This window comes from Ochotona curzoniae, unplaced genomic scaffold, assembly GCF_017591425.1.
Source record: "Ochotona curzoniae isolate NIBS_2020 unplaced genomic scaffold, NIBS_Ocur_1.0 scaffold_3208, whole genome shotgun sequence".
Taxonomy (NCBI): Eukaryota; Metazoa; Chordata; class Mammalia; order Lagomorpha; family Ochotonidae; genus Ochotona; species Ochotona curzoniae.
In genome coordinates this window covers 7452375-7475706 of record NW_024467106.1, presented here as the reverse complement: position 1 = coordinate 7475706, position 23332 = coordinate 7452375, and the positions used below count along the sequence as shown (strand labels likewise).

General features: G+C 46.3%; 1 protein-coding gene across 1 annotated transcript in view; it reads right to left on the bottom strand.

The window, feature by feature from the left end:
- Window positions 1-23332, bottom strand: part of SCAI (suppressor of cancer cell invasion) — a 132253-nt gene that overhangs the window by 42814 nt on the left and 66107 nt on the right. The window contains exon 3 of the mRNA XM_040962981.1: window positions 22377-22508. Coding sequence (XP_040818915.1) covers window positions 22377-22508 — 132 coding nt within the window. The remainder of the gene's footprint in view (window positions 1-22376; window positions 22509-23332) is intronic.

The following is a 23332-nucleotide window of genomic DNA, read 5'->3' as shown; positions in this document are numbered from 1 at the left end:
TGGGTGCCATTAAGATCCCAGTGGACTCCGTCCAGCTCCCTGCTTGTGGGCTGGGAAAGCATGTGAGAAGAGCCCAATGCCTTGGCATTGTGCAGCCATGTGGGAGCCCCAGAAGAAGCTCCTGGCTCCTGGCTTCAGATTGGTTCAGCTCTGGCTATTGCAGTTACCAGGGAAGTGAATCAATGGTTGGAAGATTTTCCTCTCTTTCTCTCCTCTATATATCTGACTTTCCAATAAAAATAAATAAATCTTTTAAAAAAATAAATTATTTAGGGTCCAGCAGTGTGGCTTAGCGGCTAAAGTCCTCGCCTTGAACGCACCAGGATCCCATATGGGCACCGGTTCTAATCCCGGCAGCTCCACTTCCCATCCAGCTCCCTGCCTGTGGCCTGGGAAAGCAGTCAAGGACGGCCCAATGCTTTGGAACCCTGCACCCGCGTGGGAGACCCAGAAGAGGTTCCTAGTTCCCGGCTTCAAATGGGCATAGCATCGGCTGTTGCGCTCACTTGGGGAGTGAATCATCGGACAGAAGATCTTCCTCTTTGTCTCTCCTCCTCTCTGTATATCTGCCTTTCCAATAAAAACAAATAAATATTTTTTAAAAATTATTTAAAGGAAGAGGGGTCATGGAAGAAATGCTAACCAAAGGTCAGTACCGTGGCACAGTAGATTAAGTTGCTGCCTTTGGTGCCCTCCTCCCATGACCACCAGGTTGAGTTCCGGCTGCTCCACTCCTGACCCAACTCCCTGCTAGTGCATCTAGGAAGGCAGTGGAAGTGAGCCTATTCTTGGGCCCTGTCATCCATGTGGAAGACCAGGGCTCCTCGCTTCAGCCTGGTTCAGGCCTGGCCACTGGTCCATTAATAGGGAAGTGAATAAGTGGGTGGATAGTCAATTTCTCTCTATGTAATTCTAACTTGCAAATCAATGAATGGATAAATGCTGAAAATGCCTTTTAGGATTCAGCTTCTTAGAGCCAAGCCTCTTTGTCAAACTGTAAATAGATGAACCAGGTCCTGAGTACATGTCTCAGGGGAAGGGATCTGAACATGTTGCATTGTGCAACCCTGACAGGATCACAGCATCTATACAGAAGCCTAGGAAAGAGTGTCACATGTCTAAGCATGCTGGCTATGTCTACTGCTACACTGAACTGAATTAAAATAGTCACGTCTCAGAAGAACCACACCACTAAAAACCACTTAGGATGTGACTGAGGTCAGGGCGGTAGGCTTACTTGGTGCTTTGGCACCTCTTTTATTGATTTTAATAATCAACATTATCAAATTTATCAACCTATTTTTAAAAGATTTGTTTATTTATTCCAAAGGCACAGTCAGAGAAACAGAGAGAGTGAGAGAGAAAGAAAGAGACAGAAAGAGAAACTTTTGTTTCCTGGGTTTACTTCCAAAATGGTTGTAAATACAGGAAGGGAGGGAGGGAGGGAAGGAGAGAGACAAAGAGCACCTTCATCTGCTGGTTTACTCTCAAAATACTTGAAAAGAGCAGGAGGTAAAGAGATAAAGGGAGAAAGAGAAAAAAAAAAAAAAACTATCCTTAGTTTACTTCCAAAACAGTTGTAACAGCTGGGGCTGGGCCAGGCCAGAGCCTGGAGTCAGGAACACTCTCCTGGTCTCCCTAGTGGGTGCAGGGGCCCAAGGACTTGGCCATCCTGTACTGCTTCCCCAGGTGCTTCAGCAGAGCTGGACCAGTAGAGCAACTGGGACTCGAATTGGCATCCATATGGGATGTCAGCACGGCAGGTACAGCTTATCCATTACACCACAAGGTCAGCCCCCAAACCAATCCACATACAAGTGTTGTCTTCTAGAAAAAATTGAAGCACTGACCTTCGAATTTAATGTGAGTCAACCAAAATCGTGACTGGTAGGACAGACTGGCATTCGAGTCTCCAATTGTCCCTAGTTTTGCTCCACTGGTCTTTTTCTGTATCCTACTTAGCAGCCCTTTCAGCACTACAGCTCTGTGAGGTCAGCATGCCTCCCTGGCTTTGGGAGTGCCTTGTCCAGTCTTGGCTCCCTGTACTCACATGTAAACTTTAAAAATCAGTGTTACCAAGTTCTACTGAAAACCCTGAATGAATTCTAATGGGGACAGTATGAATCAGGGATCAATTTGGGGAACTGATTTTTCTCTGCATAATTTTTAATGTTAACAGCATCTCTTTCCATTTATGTTGAAAATATTGTCATTAAACAAACTTGATATAAATTATTTTCACACAGGTCTTGGCTCAAATTATTGCAAGGTATCATACCTGTTTTTTATTGCTTTTTAAAAAGGGACCCTGAAATACGCACTTTCAATGATATCATATTTGAACAGCATCTCAGTGAAGTTGTTCTTCAAGGCAGAGTCTTTAGCCTAGCAGTTCAGATAAGACCAACTCTGGCTTGTACACCAGCTTCCTGCTGAGGTGGACGCGGAGGGAAGCAGGGTTAGCTCAAGTAGCTGTGTTCCTACCTGTTGTCCACGGGCAAGAACCCAGAGGAGCAGCTGCTGAGGAAACTCAGGAGGGAGAGAGGGGATAGGAAACCTCTCTCTCCCCATCATACTCTCTTCTACAAAAATAAATACAAGAAGAGGCAGACAACCAACAGGTGATGTTTCAATAGTTTTCTGAAGCACAACTTTAGATGAAGAATTATCAATATTATTATCTTCTGCCATGCACCATCCTGGCAGGAAATAGACAAAACATCCAACTGGGCCGCTGAGAAGGGTTTAAGGAAGGGTTGTGATGGAGTGACCCCAGTAAAGGCAACCAGCAAGGAATGATGAAGACCCAGACTGAGATCTGACAGCAAAGTGAGAGAGCAGGAAAGGCCCGACCCTCCCGCCACCTGCTGTGCCACTCCCACTTGGCAGGATCCAAAAGAAAACCAGCAAAGCAACCTGCTGGTGGGATCTAAGCTGCTGAGTGGCCTAGGGGGTGCCCAGAGGGCGCCTAGAGGCCAAGGAGCAAAAAGCAGTGTCCATTGGGAGCTCCCAAGCAGCCCCGTGACTTATACAGCAGAGCAGACAAAGGTAGGACCTAAAAAATGGGAAAGAAGCCAGCCCCCAGAGGGAGGAGGAAAAGAAATAAAAAGCGCTGTTTCTAACCAGGAGATTGACCCAAGGTTTATGTAAGAACCATTATCCCTAACCCCACCCCAAACGCAGAATGCCCTGCAGAAAGCAGAGGGAGGGAGAGGCTTTTAACACAAGTAATGGCATAAGCCACCCAGGCTGGCGCTGCCATGGCAGTGCACCCAGACCAAGGCTGACCTGCTCTGCAAACCTTCCAGTCAGCAGAGCCTGCCCGAGCACAGGGGTCATGGTCAGACGCCCACCTTAGGGTTGGAGTAAGGTCTGCAACATGACACAAGCAGGGTTCATTTGAAGACTGAAATTAAAAACATAATTAATAGTTCACGACTCAGTTATTTCACTGCAGGAGGCAGAGGAGGCTCTGTAGAGCATGTACCCTTTCTGCTGGTTCACAACCCAATGCCTGCCGCAGGAGCCAGCCCTGCTGCTTCCTGTGGTGGCTACTGGCAAGAGCTGGAACCACACACTCCGGTATGAGATGTGAGCATCTTACTAACAAGCCAAACACCTGCCCCTCAGAATTTCTGTATTTGCAAAAGTAAGAACAAGATTTAATCACTAGGGTCTAGCGGGATGGCTGAACTGACTAACATTCCACCTCCAAGTAACAACATCCTATGAAGGCAATGGTTTGTCTTGGCCGCTCTACTATCCACCCAGCTCCCTGCTTGTAGCCTGGGGAAGCAGCAGAAGGCTGTCCAACTCCCTGGGCCCCTGTTACCACGTGGGAGACGTGGAAGAAGATTCTGGCACTTGGCTTTGGCCTAGCCCCGTACTGGCCATGGTGGCCATCTGGGGACTGACCCAGATGGAAGATTCTCTCTCTTTCGCTCTTTAGCTCTGTCTTTCAAATAAACAAATCTTTAATTTTTTTTATTAAAGACCTCGGCATATGTGTGGAGTGGGTCTGGGGTGTGACAGACTGAGCTAAGCTCCGGCACCCGCTGGCATTTGCGAGAGCCAGAGTGGGTATAGGACAAGCTGGGTTAAGTCTTGGCAACTGCTGAACAATGTGAAAGCCAGGTTTAAGGGTAGGCCAGGCTTGACTGGGCTGTAGCACCTGCTGGTAAGAACTGGAAGGGCTGTAGGTTGCTTAGGCAAAGCTGCTGTACCTGCCGGTGAATGCTGGGACAAGAGGTAGACCAAGTCAGATGGGTCTAGCACCCACTGGTGTGCACACAGTCTGGGAGGTGGTCTAACGGAGAAGCTTGGGGAACTCCTCTGTCAGAATGCAGTCCTTACTGGTAAGGATCCAAGGCTGGGAGCAGCCCAGACCAGGTCAGGTAACAGTTTCCGCCAGCACATATGTGGGTCACTTCAGGGGACAAGCGAGGCTGGGTCAGGTCTTAGAAACCACTGACAGCCCAACTGGAAACCATAATGCTAAGGGAAACGAGCCAATCCCAAAAGGTTAGATACCACATGTTTGCCTTAATTTAAGATGAAATGATGTCAGTATGAAAAACACTACCTGTAAAATGTAAAATTTTTTTTTAACATATTGGTTACTCGGGGCCCGGCGGCACGGCCTAGTGGCTTAAGTCCTCGCCTCTGAACACGCGGGATCCCATATGAGCGCTGGTTCTAATCCCAGCAGCTCCACTTCCCATCCAGCTCCCTGCCTGTGGCCTGGGAAAGCAGTTGAGGACGGCCCAAGGCTTTGGGACCCTGCATCCATGTGGGATACCTGGAAAAAGTTCCTGGATCCTGGCTTTGGATCGGCATAGTATCGGCTGTTGCGCTCACTTGGGAAGTGAATCATCGGACGGAAGATCTTCCTCTCTGTCTCTCCTCCTCTCTGTATATCTGACTTTATGGTCTGAAGATAGGTCTAACAGAGTAGAGATCCGGTCAGTTAAAAGCCCCAACAAGGCCTCAGTGTCAATATACAACATTATGGAATTAATTGACATAGTAATGGGTAGACAATATGTTAAAAATAATGCAAGTTCCATTCTTCGAAACATCTGGGTTGAGACAGTATCAATGACAGGTTTAGAAAATAACCAACAACCAAACAAAAAATTACAGGTTAAATCAAGGCAAACATGTGGTATCTAATCTTTTGGGATTCACTCATTTCCCTTAGCATTATAGTTTCCAGTTGTGCCCATTTAGCCACAAAGAACTGCATTTTGTTTTTTTTAATAGCTGAGTAGTATTCCATGGAGTAGATGAACCAAAGCTTTCTTATCCAATCTTCTGCTGATGGGCATTTCGGTTGCTTCCATGTTTTTGCAATTACTGATTGTGCTGCAATGAACATAGGGATGCATGTTGGTTTGTCGTAAAACAGGTGTTTTGGATATATTCCTAGGAAAATCTTAAAAATAAACAAATAAATAAAATGAAATTAAAAAAAAAAAAAAGAAAAAAGAAACCACTGACAGATGTGAGAACCAGGATACAGTGCAGAACAAAGACAGTTTGAGCTGCAATACCTACCACTTCCAGAAATGGGTGCTGGCTAGGCTAGGTTAGGCTAGGCTAGGTTAGGCTATAATACCCACCAACATGAGTTGGAAGTGAGGGCAGGCCAGGTAGAGGCAGGTTACAGCACCCACTGGCAAATAGGTAACACAGGTCATGCCAGACTGGGTGGTAGCACGCAAAAGCACACATAGGACTGGGGGTGGGGCAAGACAAGGGTGCTGCATGGGTTCCCTGCTGGGCCACTGTTTCAACTGGTGAGCATGACAGTTGGGACTTGGAGTAAACCAGGCTTGGCAGGGCTGTCGCAAACCTGTGTGTGAGCTGGCTTAGGAGGAGAGCCAGAGTCTGGGATACAAGGCTATTTGCTGGTGTATGAGCCAGAGTAAGCACAAAACAGCTGGGATTTGTCACAGCATCAGCTGGCAGGTGCTGGGGCTGTAGGCAAAAGCTAGACTGCAGAACAACCTGAAAAATGGAAGATCCAATACTGGAAGTGGGCCTAGTAGGGAAATTGTGGACACTCCTCGGACAGGCTACAACTTCCACTAGTGAGCATGAGAACCAGAGCGTGCGGCAGGCCTGGCTAGACAGTACCACCCACTGGCGTAAGTTTGGGATAGATAGTGGGTTTGGTTGGGCCGAACTAAGCTGCAGCATCCACTGGGGCGTGCAAACGCTGAGTGGGATGTGGGATAATCTCGACCAATCTGCTGCACATATTGGCATGCACAGGAACCAGGCCTGAGGGTTGGCCTGGTAAGGGTTATTGGAGGTCACTTTGATCAGGCTGCAATTGCCACTGGTGTGTGTGTGGCCCAAGTTGCAGTGGGCAGGGTTAGGCTGGGTCAGCAGCATTCAATGGTTTGCGTAAGAGATGGGGCTGGGGGCAGAACTGACTGGGCAACTGGAACCACCAGTGTGTCTATTGGCTGATGTGAGTCACAGACTGAGCCAGACCTTGCATTGGCTGGCACACACAGGAGTCAAGTCTGGGTTACCTCTGGGTTAGAGTCTATGGGGAACACTCTCCCAATGAACTAGACTGCTGAACTCACAACTCCAACCATGGGGAAAATCACAGGCTCTGCAGTCTGACTATGAAGTGCAAGTACTAGAACTGAGCCTCTTTGGTTGCTGAAGCCCGGGCAGGAGCCGGCATGCCCAGGTGCACATGGGAGACACGACAGCTCTTTGAGGTCTGAGGAGAACGTCTAGTACCACAGCAGAAGATGGAGGGCAGAAAAAACTGGCCAACTCTTCTGGCCAAGCTTTCAGAATAAAGGTCTGGGCAAGTGGGAACTTTAAGTAGGACTGTCAGCCAGTGGACCTTGGAAGAATGAAATCAACAACTTGTCAGTGAACAGTACCCTTGGAACATGCTCCACATGGGAATCCTAGAATGACATCAAGTGGTCATCACCCATCCCTGGTACTGATGTGGTCAGGCTGCTGGGAGCAGCCTGCTCCCTTTCTCCACCCCCTGCCTCCCACCCCAAATATAGGGGAAAAAAGTGGGAAGCAATTGCTTTATCCACTTGCCTCCACACTTCAACCCTTCCCACACTAATCAGAAGTTTACAAGGGCATACATCATTCTCAACTATGTAAATATCATCAAAAATAAAATACATGTGTAAACAAATTTTTGCTGTCCAAGCTTTGCAGCCTGTTCCTGCATCTGTGAGTGTACTAACATGCACTTTGTCAATCAGTAGAGCTTGGAAAGACTTCCTCAACCCTGGGGCAATGAAGCCAACACTGTCTCAGAACAATCAAACCCACTCAAGTAACACCCTGAAAGCACTCTTCCTCTCATTGGATTCTTGAAGGCATCATCAAAGGACTGTACCTGAGCCCTGGGTGCTGATGTAGTTTGACAGCAAGGAGCACTCCCACCATCCCCCGAAATCAAAGAAGAAAAAACAAACATTTGACCCACGCACCTTCTTCTGTACCTGAAGCTCCCTGTCCTAACCAGAGGCCCATTTTCGCATGCATTCCTTTCAACTATGTAAACAATGCTAAGAAAAAAAAAAATAAAGATACCAAGGGTGCACTCCCCCAGAATAAGAAATGAAAACTAGGCAAGCTGAGCAAAGACCCCAGCACAAACCCCAACTCACAACGTTGGGGGTTCACAGAGTTCATGCACTGATCCTGTAGTTCTAAGTAATTAGGAACCTCCTGAATCTGAATGTAAGAAGGAACTTGGCGTCATACAGCCAAAATCAAGAAGGCAGCACTGTTCACTCCCTGGCTTTCATCCGGACAACATGCACCAGCCCCTGTCAAGATGCTATTCTCCATCCCTTTTCCAATTCAGAAACCATTTGTAGACACAATGCAAAACATGTAACTATGATTATGGAGGGCAGGTAAATTACATATTCCATGAAACCAAGATGTAAAATAAGTGACCAAAACGGAAGACGACAGAAAACTACAGGTGAGGGAAACAGTGAGTGACAAAACTCCACATCGTGAAAAAGGAGGGGTCAACAAGCCACCAGCAACATGGTGCCCTGGGCTAAGGGGCTGGCTGCTAACCATGCCGCCTAATGTGCGATGGTCATGACAGGGGTAGCTCAAGGGCTCAGTGAGATGAGGGAATGAGCTAATAGGTGCACAGAGCTCTGAAGAAAAACTGAGAAGGTGCTAGACGACTCCAGAACCCTCAGCATGAGGAAAGGCATCATTGGCAGCAGCTGTGCATGTAAGTAGGAGGAGACGAAGATGAGCGTGAGCAGCGTGGGGTGAGACAGCCGTGGGTGTAGCTGGAATAGGGCTGCCTCAGCAGTAACACCATCATGCTACTGGTTCTGCAGGGAGGGAGATGGAAGGGAAAAGCAGCTTTAAGGCAAAAGAAATCTTCATTTGTCATAATGGAAACAGGGAAAATATACAAATCAATAAGCCAAGAGCAGTGAGATGTCAAGTCCTGAGCAGCAAAGGTCAACCATGGAAGTTAAAACGGGAAATTGGGTGGCACTGTGGTCCAGCACATTACAGCTCTACAGCTCTACTTGTGAGATCCGCACCTGATACAGGAATGCTGGACTCAGTTCTTGGCTGGTCCATTTTGATCCATCTTACTGCTAATGCACCTGGGAAAGCTGTAAATAATGACTCAAGTGCTTGGGTGGATGGAGTTTCCAGGTCCTGTATTTTAACCTAGCCAAGCACTGGCCATTGTGGACATTTGGGGACTGAACCAGTGGGTAGGTTGGTCTCTCTCTTACACATACACACACACACACACACCAGCCAGAGCAGCACAGTGTGCTGCTCTCAGCCATACCCCACCCATTCTTGGCAATGCAATCTTGGCAGCTGCTGGCCTGTGACCTCCTGCAAATGCCCAGCATTGCCTGCTTGGTTCTGTGTTTGTCAACACGCCACAAACTACCTTGGATTTGTTTACATAGTGATTGGGTATAAAGATCCTGAGAGTCCCACAGAAAAGAGAGCAAGCTCTGAGGCATATTTTTCAAGTCATTTATTCCTAGTTTTTACTGCCCCATTGGCCAAAACAAATCTCACAGCTCAGAGGTAGTAGTGGAGGGGAGCAGTACTAGCAGGCATGGATATAGTGAAGAAAATATATTTTTTAAAGATTTATTTATTTTTATTGCAAAGTCGATATACAGAGAGAAGGAGAGAAAGAGAGGAAGATCTTCCATCAGATGATTTACTCATCAAGTGAGTAAGTGATCAAGTGATCGCAATGGCCTGAGCTGTGTTGATCCGAAGCCAGGAGCCAGGATAGGAGGAGAGACAGAGTGGAAGACCTTACATCTAATGGTTCACTCCATAAGCAACCACAATGGCCGGAGCTGAGCCAATCGGAAGCCAAGAGCCAGGAGCTCCTTCTGGGTCTCACAAGTGGGTGCAGGGTCCCAAGGCTTTGGGCCATCCTCAACTGCTTTCCCAGGCCACAAGTAGGGAACTGGATGGGAAGTGGAACTGCCAGGATTAGAACTGGTGCCCATATGAGATCCTGGCTCGTTCAAGGCGAGGACTTTAGCCACTAGGCCACAGCACCTGGCTGCAGCACTAGACCACAGCACCATCTATGCCATAGATTCCACACATTTTAGATTCTCTTTTAGTTTGAGAATAATGTAATTTTCCTGGGAAGCAAAAATACTATAAAGTATGCAACACCAGCATCCCACATGGGCAGCAGGTTGAATCTCTGCTGCTCCACCTCTGATCCAATTCCCTGCAATAGCCTAGGAAAAGCACCGGGGGAAAAAAAAAAAAAAAAAAGAGTATGTCGCAAGTTCTTGGGCACCTGTGACTCACAGGGGAGACCCTGATGAAGATTCTGGCTTTGGCAGCAAGTGCGGAGCGACGAAGCAGTGCATAGAGGATCTTGTGTCTCTTTCCTTCTCTTTACGTAACTCTTCCAAACAGATAAGCAAATCCTTAAAACATGTAAAAAACACTTCTGATTCTCCCTCAATCTAATCTCAAGAAATAACCGCTTTTAAAAAGCATTTTCTATGCACATTTAGGTATTTATGTATTTTTCTATTATTATGTAAAAACAGGATCAAACTATACAAAATGTTCTATAACATTCTCTAAAAATACATTTCTTAGGACATTTGCTATGGACAAGTAGAATATGTACGACATATTAACTAGATATTATTAATCCATTGATTTAACCCAACACTTCTGATGTAGTTTTCCATTTAACAACAATGCTGTAATAAATATCTTCATGCCAGTAAACTTGAACAGTTAAGTGATGGGAATGGCCCATAATTTCCTGCAGGTAGAATGAAAAGATCTGTGCTTCTACACCGGATTGTGAAATAGCAAAAACAGCAAAAGGTCTTCCTGCCTGAAGCGTCCAAGCACACACAGCAAGAAAGAGCTGCTAACCACACATTCTCACACAACATGTGTTTACTCACTTTGCAAGTCAGAGTTACAGAGACAGAGAGGAAGAGGGAAAGAATGAGAAGGGAGAGGAAGAGAGCGAGTGTTCACCCCCAACTGGCCTACTCCCAAGCTGGACACAACAGCCACTGCTGCTCCAGGAGCCAGCGACTTCCTTGGGCTTCCCACGTGGGTGGCATGGACACCAACACTTGGGCCACCATCTGCTGCTATTCTCAGGCCATCAGCAGGGAGCTCGATTGCAAGTGGAGCAGCCAAGACACGTATAGGTACCTACATGGGATCCTGGCTTAGTACGTGCTGCCTTCACATGAGATTCCACAACGCTGGTGGACCCTAATTATGCTTGTAGCTTTACTTACACGATGCTTATAGTAAGTAGACATTCATCTCAGATTACAGAAATAGGTATAATATAGACGTATTTAATTTCTTAAAGATTTACTTCTTATTTCAAAGTCGGAGTTACCTAGAGAGAACAGATCTTTTTTTTTTTTTTAAGATTTATTTTATTGTTATTGGAAAGTTAGATACACAGAGAGGAGGAGAGACAGAAAGGAAGATCTTCCGTCTGATGATTCACTCCCTAAGTGAGCGCAACGGCCGATGCTATGCCCATCCGAAGCCAGGATCCAGGAACTTTCCGCCAGGTCTCCTACACGGGTGCAGGGTCCCAAGGCTTTGGGCCTTCCTCAACTGCTTTCCCAGGCCACAAGCAGGGAGCTGGATGGGAAGTGGAGCTGCTGGGATTAGATCCAGCGCCCATATGGGATCCCAATGTGTTCAAGGAGAGGACTTAAGCCACTAGGCCACGCCGCCAGGCCCAACAGAGAGATCTTTTTTTTGCGGTTAACTCCCCAAATGCCTCATGACACATAGCTGGGCCAGGCCAAAGCCAGGAGCTTTATCCAGTACTCCTACACGGGAGCAGGGGCCAAGCACCTGGGCCACCTTCTACAGTGTTCCCAGGTACATTACTAAGGAGCTGGATCAGAAGTGGAGCAGGACTTGAACCACTGTCCATATGGGATGTGGCCATTGTAGATGGTAGCTTAACCCTCTGTGCCACAGTGCCAGTCCCTATTTACTTTTAACAATTTATTTGGCCCCATGTTTGTTGATTTTAGTGATTTATTTGAGCAGAATGAGTGAGTAAATGAGAGAGAGAGAGAGAAGAAAAAAAACAGAGACATATCTTCCATCTGTGGATTTTCCTCCCCAAAGGCTGCAATGGCCAGAGGTGGGCAGGCTGAACCGGGAGCCTGGAACTCCATCTAGGTTTCACATGCTGGTGGCAGGACTCTAAGAACTTGGGCCATCTTTCATTACTTTCCAAGTGCTTTAGAAAGTAGAGTAGTTAGGACCCAAACAAGTGCTCCCATATGGGATGCTGGCATTACAAGCAGGGCCACTTAACTGGTTGTACCAATAAAATTGCTCCATATTTGTTTGTTTTTAAGAGGAGAGCTGGATCAGAAGTGGAGCAGTTGGGATTGAGAAAGGTTTTCACAGGTGTGGTTCACTGCACTGTACCACAACACATTGGTACCACAACATTTACTGTAAGTTTTCATCTTCATAATGACCAACCAGTCCCTAGTGAAAGGCTGCATGAGGAAGACCTAATCTGATAGTTAGTATTAGTATTAGCTGCTACCAGGATCTTAAAGGCTCCATTCCAGCAGCTCCTGCGCAGACGCCATACTGTTCGACAAACGCATTCAGCACAACCATCAACCTTCTGATGACTGACAACCACTAGGTGTTTCTGTCAGGACATTCTAAAGTCTTTGGATAAAATTTCAAGGAACCGGGCCCAGGATGGTGGCCTAGTCGCTTAAGTCCTCGCCTTGAATACACTGGGGTCCTATATGGGCACCAATTCTAACACTGGCAGCCTCACTTCCCATGCAGCTCCCTGCCTGTGGCCTGGGAAAGCAGTTGAGGACGGCCCAAAGCTTTGGGACCCTGCACCCGCGTGGGAGACCCAGAAGAGGCTCCTGGCTTCGGACCGGCATAGCATCGGCCGTTGCGCTCACTTGGGGAGTGAATCATCAGACGGAAGATCTTACTCTCTGTCTCTCCTTCTCTCTGTATATCTGACTTTCCAATAAAAATAAAATAAATCTTTAAAACAATTTTGACTGTAAAACTCCCTTGTGCTCCCAGACTGACACGCCGAACGTCAGCAGTGCAGCCTGTGAAGGAAGGTTCCTGACTCCACACTTTCCGAAGCGGCTGCAGAGTCAGGGAGTGCTGGAGGAGGCGGGCAGTGCGCAGACACGTGCTGTCAGAGGCGCCAAAGCAAGGCTCCTCACAGCAAGCTCCGAGCGACAGATCTGATGGAAGCCGGCTAAATGTTACCCTATTTTTGTCACAGATTTGAGAACGTCTACAACGCCAGGCTAAAGAGCCAACTGAGGATCACAGTTTTCATGTTCAAAATAGATTTTTTTTTTAATTTTCTAAAGTATGACTCTTAGGATCACCACGTTTCTAATGAGAAATATATAGATGCTAACACGCAAACTCATTATAACATGATTAGAATTTAAAATTAACCAAGGCACTGTATAAAGAGTTTTAGGCAAATTTTACCATTCTAGCTTGGCTGTGCTTTCAAGCTCTGAATATTTCATTGAGTCATTATCACTTTTGGGAGAGATGGGAAATCAATAGTCCAGAGAATTGAATTAAATGGGGCATGGTGAATTACACCACAAGCAAATGACCTTATAATTCATATTTTGAAAAGCCACCTGTGATATAAATTAGATGCTCAAGAGTGTCACGGTCTTAACTGTTTACCTTCGAGATTCCCATACTGCTGTTCTTTAACATTTATTTATTTACTTGAAAGGCAGAGTTACAGATGGAGCAATCTTCCACCCGCTGATTTAGCGTCAGAATGGCCACAACAGCCAAACCTGGGCCAGCATGCCAAGAGCTTCTTCCAGACTCCCAAGTGGGTGCCAGGGCCCAAGGCCTAGGGCAATTGCTCTCCCAGACACCTTAACAAGGAGCTGAAATAGAAGTGGAGCAGCCGGGACCTGAACCAGTGTCCACATGGGATGTTGGCACCATCGTGGGCAATTTACTCATTATGCCACAGTACCAAGCCTTTAGTGTTTTTTTTTTTAAGATTTATTTATTTCAAAGTCAGAGACACAAACACACACACAAATTTGTCATCCGTTGGTTTACTCTTCAAATGGCTGTAACAAGGCTGAACAAAGCCAAAGCCAGGCACCTAAGCTCTTGGGTCACGCCCTGCTGTTCTTCCAGGCCATCACCAGCAAAGCGTATCAGAAGTGGAGCAGCTGGGAATTAAACCTTCAACCATATGGCACGCCAGTGTCACAGGCAAAAGCTTAACTTGCTATTCCACAATACTGGCTGCCCCTCATCCTCACACTGGAAGTCTAAGCTCTAATGCTCCTTAGACTCTGCCTCTACTGGGAAAAGGACTTAAGGGGTCATTAAGTTTCAGCAAGGCCCTGGCTGGGCATTAACATAACCTGAGTCCTGAGACAAGCAGACACACGGAGAAGGCAGTGGTAAAGGGCAGAAGACAGAGGGCAGCCATCTGCAAGCCAAGCAAGGCCACGGAAGACACCAGCTCTGCTGACACCTGGGTGTCTAGCCTGCAGCCACAGCAGCCGAGTCTCTGCTGCCTCAGCCTCTGGCTGACTGTTTCAAATAATCTTTTAAAAATCAATTTCTTTTTTTTTTTTAGGATTTATTTATTTTTATTGGAAAGTCAGATATACAAAGCGAAGGAGAGACAGAAAGATCTTCCGCCCGATGATTCACTCCCCAAGTGAGCGCAACAGCCAATGCTATGCCGATCCAAAGCCAGGAGCCAGGAGCTCCTCTTCTGGGTCTCCCATGCAGGTTCAGGGTCCCAAGGCCTTGTGCCGTCCTCGACTGCTTTCCCAGGCCACAGGCAGGGAGCTGGATGGGAAGCGGGGCCACTGGGATTAGAACCAGCGATCATATGGGATCCCGCTGCGTTCAAGGTGAAGACTTTAGGTGCTAGGCTATTGCACTGGGCTCCAAACTCAATTTCACTTGCTTCTTTTGCCATGTGTCAATATGGTTAGAAATTTTTAAACTGCATTTGTAGGTCATATCAAACGTCTATTTGTTGGGGAGAGCAGTGGGTTAAGCCGTCACTGGCACTGGTAACCCCTGAGTGGCAGTGCAGTTTCTGTCTACTCCAATTGCAACTCAGCCCCCTACCAACGCTCCTGGAAAGTCTGTGCAAGACGGTCCCTAGGGATTGGACCCCTGCACCCATGTGGGAGGCTCAGAAGAAGCTACTGGCTTCTGACTTTAGCCTGACCTGCCCCTGGCCACTGTGATCATTTAGTAGATGAAGCAGCATATGAAAAATTGCTCCACAGGCCCAGCGTGGTGGCCTAGCAGCTAAAGTCCTTGCCTTGCACGCACCGGGATACCATATGGTTACTGGTTCTAATACCAGCGGCCCCGCTTCCCATCCAGCTCCCTGCTTGTGGCCTGGGAGAGCAGTTGAGGACGGCCCAAAGCCTTGGGACCCTGCACCAGAATGGGAGACCCGAAAGAAGTTCTTGGCTCCTGGCTTCGGATCAGCTCAGCTCTAGCACTGCAGCCACTTGGGGAGTGAACCTGATGGAAGATCTTCTCTGTCTCTCCTCCTCTCTGTATATTTGACTTTCCAATAAAAATAATTCTTAAAAAAAAAAAATCAGTCTATATGCCTCTAATTATGCTCTCTGTCAGGCTACCTTTCAAATATATATATATATATATATATATTTTTTTTTTTAAGCTCACCTGTGAGCACTTTTGCAGCCCTTGCTGACATGTGGCAGTACTTCAAACACAGGTCCAGTTTCTCAAGTGACAAAGCATGTTCCTTTTATTTTTTAGAGTTATCTTGTAATTTTTTGGCTTGTTTTTTAAGATTTTTTTTAAAGATTTTTTTTATTATTATTATTTTATTGGAAAGGCGGATATACAGAGAGGAGAGACAGAGAGGAAGATCTTCCGTCCGATGATTCACTCCCCAAGTGAGCGCAACAGCCGATACTATGCCGATCCGAAGCCAGGAGCTCTTCTGGGTCTCCCACGCGGGTGCAGGGTCCCAAAGCTTTGGGCCGTCCTCGACTGCTTTCCCGGGCCACAGGCAGGGAGCTGGAAGGGAAGCGGGGCAGCTGGGATAGAACCGGCACCCATATGGGATCCCGGGCGTTCAAGGCGAGGACCTTAACCACTTGCGCCACTGCGCCGGGCCCAAGATTTATTTTTATTGCAAAGTCAGGTACACAGAGAGGAAGATCCTATGCCCTTTCTTCACTCCCCAAGCGGCCATAATGCTGCAACTGAACCAATATGAAGCATGAGCCAGGAACTTCCTCCAGGTCTCCCACGCAGGTGCAGGGTCCCAAGGCTTTGGGCCATCCAAAACTGCTTTCCCAGGCCACAGGCAGGGAGCTGGTTGGGAAGCAGAGCAGCTGGGATTAGAACCAGTAACCACATGGGATTCTGGCATGATCAAGGCAGGACTTTAGCCGCTAGGCTATCGCACCTGGCCCAAGTCATGCTTCTTAAGTGCTTACCGGCTATGAAAATTTACGATAGAACCTCTGAGATAATAAGGACTTAACTATTGCTACTTTGCTTGTACAACAACACTAAAGGAGGAGAGAGAAAATGAATAAGAGAAAAACAAAGGCCAAGGGAGAGGAAGAATAAGAAGTGTGACAAACTTCTAGTTTCATTTAGGAGGAAGTATATCCTGAAATAGGCTTCCAAAGTAAGAACTGGTTTTTATTTAAGACCATCACACTGGAGCTGGGTTGCTGCATAGCAGGGGAAGCTGTCACCTGCAGTGCCAGCAACCCACAGGCGTGCCAGATCGTCTCCTGGCTGCTCCTCTTGCAATGGCCTGGGAAGAGCAATGCAGGATGGCCTTGGCACTTGGGCCCCTGCTGCCCGCATGAGAGACCCAGAGGAAGCTTCAGCCTGCCTGACCCAGCCCTGCTGCTGAACATCTAGGGTGGAAGATTCTGTCTCTCTCTCTCTCTATATATATAAAACTCTGTCTTACAAATAAAATAAATAAATATTGAAAATGAAACAAAGCAAAACTAGACCATCACACTTTAGTGGTAAATTGTAGTGGAAATATTTTTATTTTTAATGTTGTTTGGATAGCAAGAATGAAGGCCCGTGAAGACATCGGATAAGAACAGAATGGGGAGGTTTGAGGCGTGAGGGACAAATACTTCCAGTTTTCTTTTTCCTGCATTTGCTCCGTTGGAGGCGGTTGGGTATTTTTTAAACAGCATCAAGGCTCGTTTTGACTTTCTGTTTCGGTTCCTCTGGGTTCCACCAACCAGTGCCATTCAGTCCTCCTCTTCCTCCAAGCGCCCCACGTTGTATCACGGACAGGCCTGCTGGGACGCTGCCTCGTGTAATCCCACCACTATTCCATTCTCCCCCCACGGTCTTAGTCACCATAGTAACCAGAATCCTACAAGCACTTGAGCCTTTGATCATTTTCTGACAGAATTCACAGCTTTTTCTGACAATATTCTCATTTCATTACTACTATAACTACACACAGGTGCTATTGTGAGTCAGACACTATTCATTTTATTCATTTCTTACTTCCTGGACTATGTTTTCTTATATATTGAATGGAAAGAAGAGCTAATTTATGATGCATATTTGGCGAGTAGGAATATTTCAGCCAAGAAAAACACTCCAGTCTGGTATTCGCAATTAGGAAAATGAAAATCTCTGACAAATGAGATGTACAGCTTAATAGGAGGTGTGAAGGCACACTGCCAGGAGCAAAGACCCTCGGCCCCAGACAAGGCGCCACACAGCCCAGCCTTGCCCCAGGCACTCGGGTGCACTGGTCACTCGGCCCGTCAAGAGTGATGGGATCATTTGACATTGAACCCACCGACAGTGGTGGGTCTGAGGGACTGTGTTCCGTTGGAGACGGGCCGCCTGAGTGTGCTTCAGTTTGCAAAAATGCATGTACAGTGGATGCACGTTTTTTCAAGTGTGCTGTACTTGATGAACAAAAAAGAAAACATGGTGACCGGCCAGCACGGGCTGAGGGCTCCATGGGAAAGGCGGATGCTCTTCCAGCCACCTCTCCGCCCCCCCCACTTCTCCAGCTCACGTTGGGCCTGACTGTACCAGGGTGTCTTCTGCTTTCCACAAACACTGAGGTCCTGCTTTAATTCAGACTGCCCTTGGCAGGGCAACAACACAAACCACTCCTCTTACATACTCTGGAGGCAGTGCGAAAGCCTGCAATGTTGCTTGCAATCACACAAGCGCTGACTTCACATGGGGCAGCGCCGTCCTCCCCAGAGGGAGATGGGACAGAAATACTGACAAGGGTGTCACCTCGCACCACCCGTGGGAATCCTGCCCGAGACCTGACTCCCAAGGGAGCCCTTTCATTTACACAGCAAACACAGAACATACACACACTCAGGCATCACACACTGAGGGGCAGTTAGCCCCAGGAACAAAGAGAACAACTTGGATGCTGAGAGCAAGTTGTTCCCACAAAAGGGTATTATGGCACAGAAGATAAGTTTAATATAAAGTACCTGATGAAACAGAAACATGAAATAAAAAATGTTTTTGTCAGGCCCAGCGCCATGGCCTAGTGGCTAAAATCCTCGCCTTGCACACACCAGAATGCCATATGGGTGCCAGTTCTAATCCTAGCAGCCCTGCTTTCCATCCAGCTCCCTGCTTGTGGCCTGGGAAAGCAGAGGAGGATGGCTTATTAGGACCCTGTACGCAAATGGGAGACCCGGAAGAGGTTCCTGGTTCCCGGCTTCAAATCGGCGCAGCACCGGCTGTTGCAGTCACCTGGGGAGTCAATCATCAGACTTAAGATCTTCCTCTCTGTCTGTCCTCTTCTCTGTATATCTGACTTTCCAATAAAAATAAAATAAATTTTTAAAAAGTGTTTGCAGCTTTTTTCCCCATTTAACCATATGCCACAGGCAATGTTTCATTGTACCTCTACCAGAATTTTTTTTTAATAGTTCTACATTGAAAGTTGCAGTTGCACAGATGTGGAGTCAGAGCGTGACTAGAGACTCATCAGATCATCTTTACAAATGCAAACAACGAGCAGTGGGCTTCTGGCCTGCGGCTTAAGCCGCTCTCAGCCCACACGAGTCCTGGACTCCGTCCTGTCTCAGCTCCTGACTTCTGCATCCCACCCAGTGATGACAGGCCACTTCACTGGGTTCCTGTATCCACCTCTGACAGGTCAGGTGAAAACAAATTCATTCTTATGTGACAGGTTTTTGGTATTATATACTATCATTTTGTGTCAAAAGATCGAAATGCACCTGAACATGATTTACACACTATGGCATGTTATGTGGAAATGTATTCTGTTACTGTGGGAAAGAGTGACTAAACTTGAGCGGAGAGTCTCTAGAAGAAAAATTCCTAGGTTTTGCAGTTAATTTATGATTCAGACTTAAAAGATAATTTTTAAAGGGACTTATTTTTTTATTGGAAAGTAAGATCTACAGAGAGAAGGAGAAACAGAGAGAAAGATCCTCTCTCCGCTGATTCACTCCCTGAGCCCCTGAAGGTCCCACGCGTGGGTTCAGGGTCCCAGTGCTTTGAGCCGTCCTCTTCTCCTTTCCCAGGACACAAGCAGAGAGCTGAGTGGGAAGCAGGGCCGCCAGGACGCAAGCCAGAACCCACATGGGATCCCAGCACATGCAAAGCGAGGACCTTAGCCACTAGGCATCTGCACTGGGCCTGCAAATCCTACAACTTAGAAGGAACATGAATCCAGGACACGGACGGACAGACACACACACACACACACACACACACACACACACACACACACACACACACACACACACCTTAATTACACTTACAGACAACAACAAAAAGTTAATTTATTTTTTCCCGCTAGAGATTTATTTATTTATTTTCATTTGCAAGGCAGCTTTACTTAGCGGGAAGGAGAGAGAGAGCTTTCACCTGTCCACTTCCCAAATAGCTGCCAATAGCCAGGGTGGCCTGAGCTTCTTCCAGGTCTCCCACGTGGGTACAGGGCCTCCTCTGCTGTCCCAGGCCAATGAACAGGGAGTTGGATTGGAAGTGAAGCAGCTAGGACTCAGACTGGCCCCCAATGGGATGCCAGCATGGCAGACCAATCTTTAAAACATTCTGAGGATTCAAATGGACATTTTTCCAAACAAGAAACACAAGAAGGCAGTAACAGAAGAGTGCCAACCAGACCACAGCACAGGGCTCCACGCTCACTAGGACGCCCTCAATGAAGACAGGGACTTGTGGGCCAAATGGAATGCTCATACAGTGCTGTGGCTCAGCCATCTGGGCAAAACAATTTGAGAGTTCTTCGGAGGGTGAAGCACAGAGTTCCCAGGCCTGGCGTGGTAGCCTAGTGACTAAATTCTTTGCCTTGCACGCACTGGGATCTGATATGGCCACTGGTTCTAATACCAACAGCCCTGCTTCCCATCCAGCTTCCTGTTTGTAGCCTGGGAAAGCAGTCGAGGACAGTCCGGCACTTGGGGAGTGAATCTTTGTGTATATCTAACTTTTCAATAAAAAAAAATAAAACTTTTTTTTAAAAGATTTGTTTATTTTTATTAGAAAGTCAGATATACAGAGAAGAGAGTCAGAGAGGAAGATCTACCATCAATAATTCACTTCCCAAGTGAGTGCAACAGCTGAAGCTGAGCTGATATGAAGCCAGGAGCCAGGAGCTTCTTCTAGGTCTCCCACACAGGTACAGGGTCCAAAGGCTTTATGCTGTCCTCAACTGTTTTCCCAGGCCACAAGCAGGGGAGCTGGAAGGGAAGTGGAGCAGGTGGGATTAGAACCTGCACCATATGGGATCCTGGAGCATTCAAAGGCGAGGAGTTTAACCGCTAGGCCACGGTACCAGGCCCCAAAATAAATCTTAAAAAGAAAAAAACAAAAAACAAACAGCAACAACAACAACAACAGCAAAAACAGAGTTCTCCTGTAACCCAGTAAGTTTTATGATCAAGGAAAGTGAAAGTCCACGTTCACAAAGATTCACAAAGGTTTACAGTGCTACTATTCGTAACCAAAAAACACAAGCCAACTAAAATGCCCAGCAACTGATGAATTCACAATGGAATACTAATTGGTAATAAAAGGAATGAGGTATCAATAAATGTTACAACATAGATAGACCATAAAAACATGTGAAATGAAAGATGCTCATCATATAAGATCACACATACACTGTGATTCCACTTACATGGAATGTCCAACGTGGGCAATTCCACAGAGACAGAAAGCATATCAGCAGTCACCAGGTTAGGGTTTGGGTCCTGCAGAGTCCCCGGGCACAGGACTGAGTGATCAAGACTCTTCCCAAATGTTACTGTGGTGAGAAGTACAGAGCTCCGAAGCTGGCTGAACTATATTATGTGTAACCAACAGTCCATCAGTGGAGCTACTGCGTGTAAGCCCTCCCTCCCTGGCAGGGCTGCTGCACGTCACCACACCTCCACCAATGGAATTGCAGGGCAGGGAAAGGAGATGTGGAGAACATACAGCTGTGTTCATGTGTTAGTATTTTTAGAATTTGAGGATCCAACCAGCTAAAAGTTCGATGAGCTAGTTTCAAGGGAGTTTTTAATTGCATTCCAATCCTTTAAATCTGCCATCTCTCCATGCTTTATTTGCCTGAATTGCAATCAGCACACAGAGCTAAGCAGGACATATGCTCCACAGCTTTGCTAAACCTCAGGGCAGAGGGAGCAGAAGACAGCCCTGGCTGCTGTGTCTATGCAATTTCCTGCCAGGCTATTTGAGGGCAGGGGTTGTTAGCTTTATCTCAGAATTTTCTGTACCCACTACAGAATGTGAGACAAACTACGTGTCAGTGCAATGTTGGATGAATAAAATGTGCCTTAACAATGGAGGAAAAGGAAAGTTGAGTATGGACATTTAAAGGTCTGAATAATTCCAGGAAACGAAACTCTGAATTACAACCAGGTACACGCAATTTAGGCAAAAATCACACTGCTTAGGGCCCGGCATGATGACTCAAGTGGCTAACTGTCCCCTGCATGTGCCAGGATCCCATACTAGTGGCGGTTCATGTCCCAACGTCTCCATTCCCCATCCAGCTCCCTGCTTGTGGCCTGAGAAAGCAGTGGAGGACGGCCCAAGGCCCTGAGACCCTGCACCCGTGAAGGAGACAGCCTGGTTTCAGCCCGGCTCAACTATGGCCATTGCAGCAATTTGGGGAGTGAATCAGTGAATGGAAGATATTTTTGTATCTCCTCTCTAAATTTACCTTTCCATTAAAAATAAATAAATCTAAATTTAAAAATCTAAATAAATACATCAAAAAACAATACATCTAAAAATGAATAAATAAATGTTATAAAAAATTAATTTTTAAATTACATTTGTCTAGAATGTCATCTTTTCTTTAGTCAACAGCTCCGTTCTTCATTACCCTCTTTTCTTACGATTTCCCTCTCAGAATAAAGAAACAGTGTCACGGAGAAGCAAAGTGATCACTTTTCAGTACAGGGGACTTTAAAAAGTTCATAGGAAATGTAATGAAAAGACAAAGTTTAATTTGATGCGAAAAGAACTCAAACCCATACACACAAAGGATCTTCAAAAAGATTATGAAAACATGTTTTCATGAAAAAACCTACACTTGGATTTCAAAAACATTTTTACATCAAAATAAACATTTTTTAGGTCCATTTTCCAGGGCTTCTGAAGCCCCCTACACAGGTAGCTACTTAACATTCTATGCGTACCTGGCAGGAATTTACCACAGCTCAAGTTTGAAAAAGAATGTGGCACCAGCCAAGAATCTGGAGCAGCCCGAGTCCACTGACCTCAAGCCGTTGAAGAGCTGCTTGGATTTATCCAGAAGGTAGCAGAAGTCTGTCACGGTCTTCCTCTCGCCCTGGGGGATGTCGTCTTCAGCACCACCAGAGGACATGATTTCTTTGAGAGCAAATTCAGTCCTGCAGGAAAGCACACGGTGAGCTACTCCGCAGGCAAAACCAAGAGAGAAACAGACTTTCATATCAATTTCCTTCCGAGGTAGATATAGAATTCTTGCAAAATAATTCAAGCATAAGACAGATAATCTCCTTTTGTAGCCGAAATGCAAACAGGCAAAACCACACAGGACATCACTGCTCACAATGCCCCTTTCTCACAATCAGTATTAGCAGGTTGCCCATCGTGCCCTAGGCTCAAAACCTGAAAACCAGCCATCCTTTTCACCCACACAGTTGCTCATTTCTGCAAGTCACCCAGAAAATGATGCTACAAATGAAAAATACCGTATCCATATTTATTCTGGTATCATCGCTTTAAAAGCCAAACCCTAAAGAGAGAAACCCAAACAGGGAAACAGTCAAGCACTTGTCAGATGCTGCACTTTATCCTGACCCTATCACGATCCTACAGCTAAGAAGGGGAAACACGGCCTGGTCACGTGGGCATAGAACCAGCAGACTGAAAATTTCTCTGTCTCTCCCTGCCCCCATTCCTCTGTAATTTTGTTTTGCAAATAAATAAAAATAAAAAAAACCTAAAGAAAAGTCAAACAAAAAAAGGAGGTAAAACAATAATATGAGGACTCTTCAATAAAAATAGGCTATAAAATCACACACAAATACAGATAGGTATCACAATCATATTTTTTTGAGTCCAAACCTTTTCCATAGGTAGCTAATGATATTAATCAGTCATTTAAAAATAGTGAGTTGCTGGACAGTATGTGTATTATGAGCTTACAACTAAAGTTTAAAAATACATCTGTGTATACAAAATCCTGGGG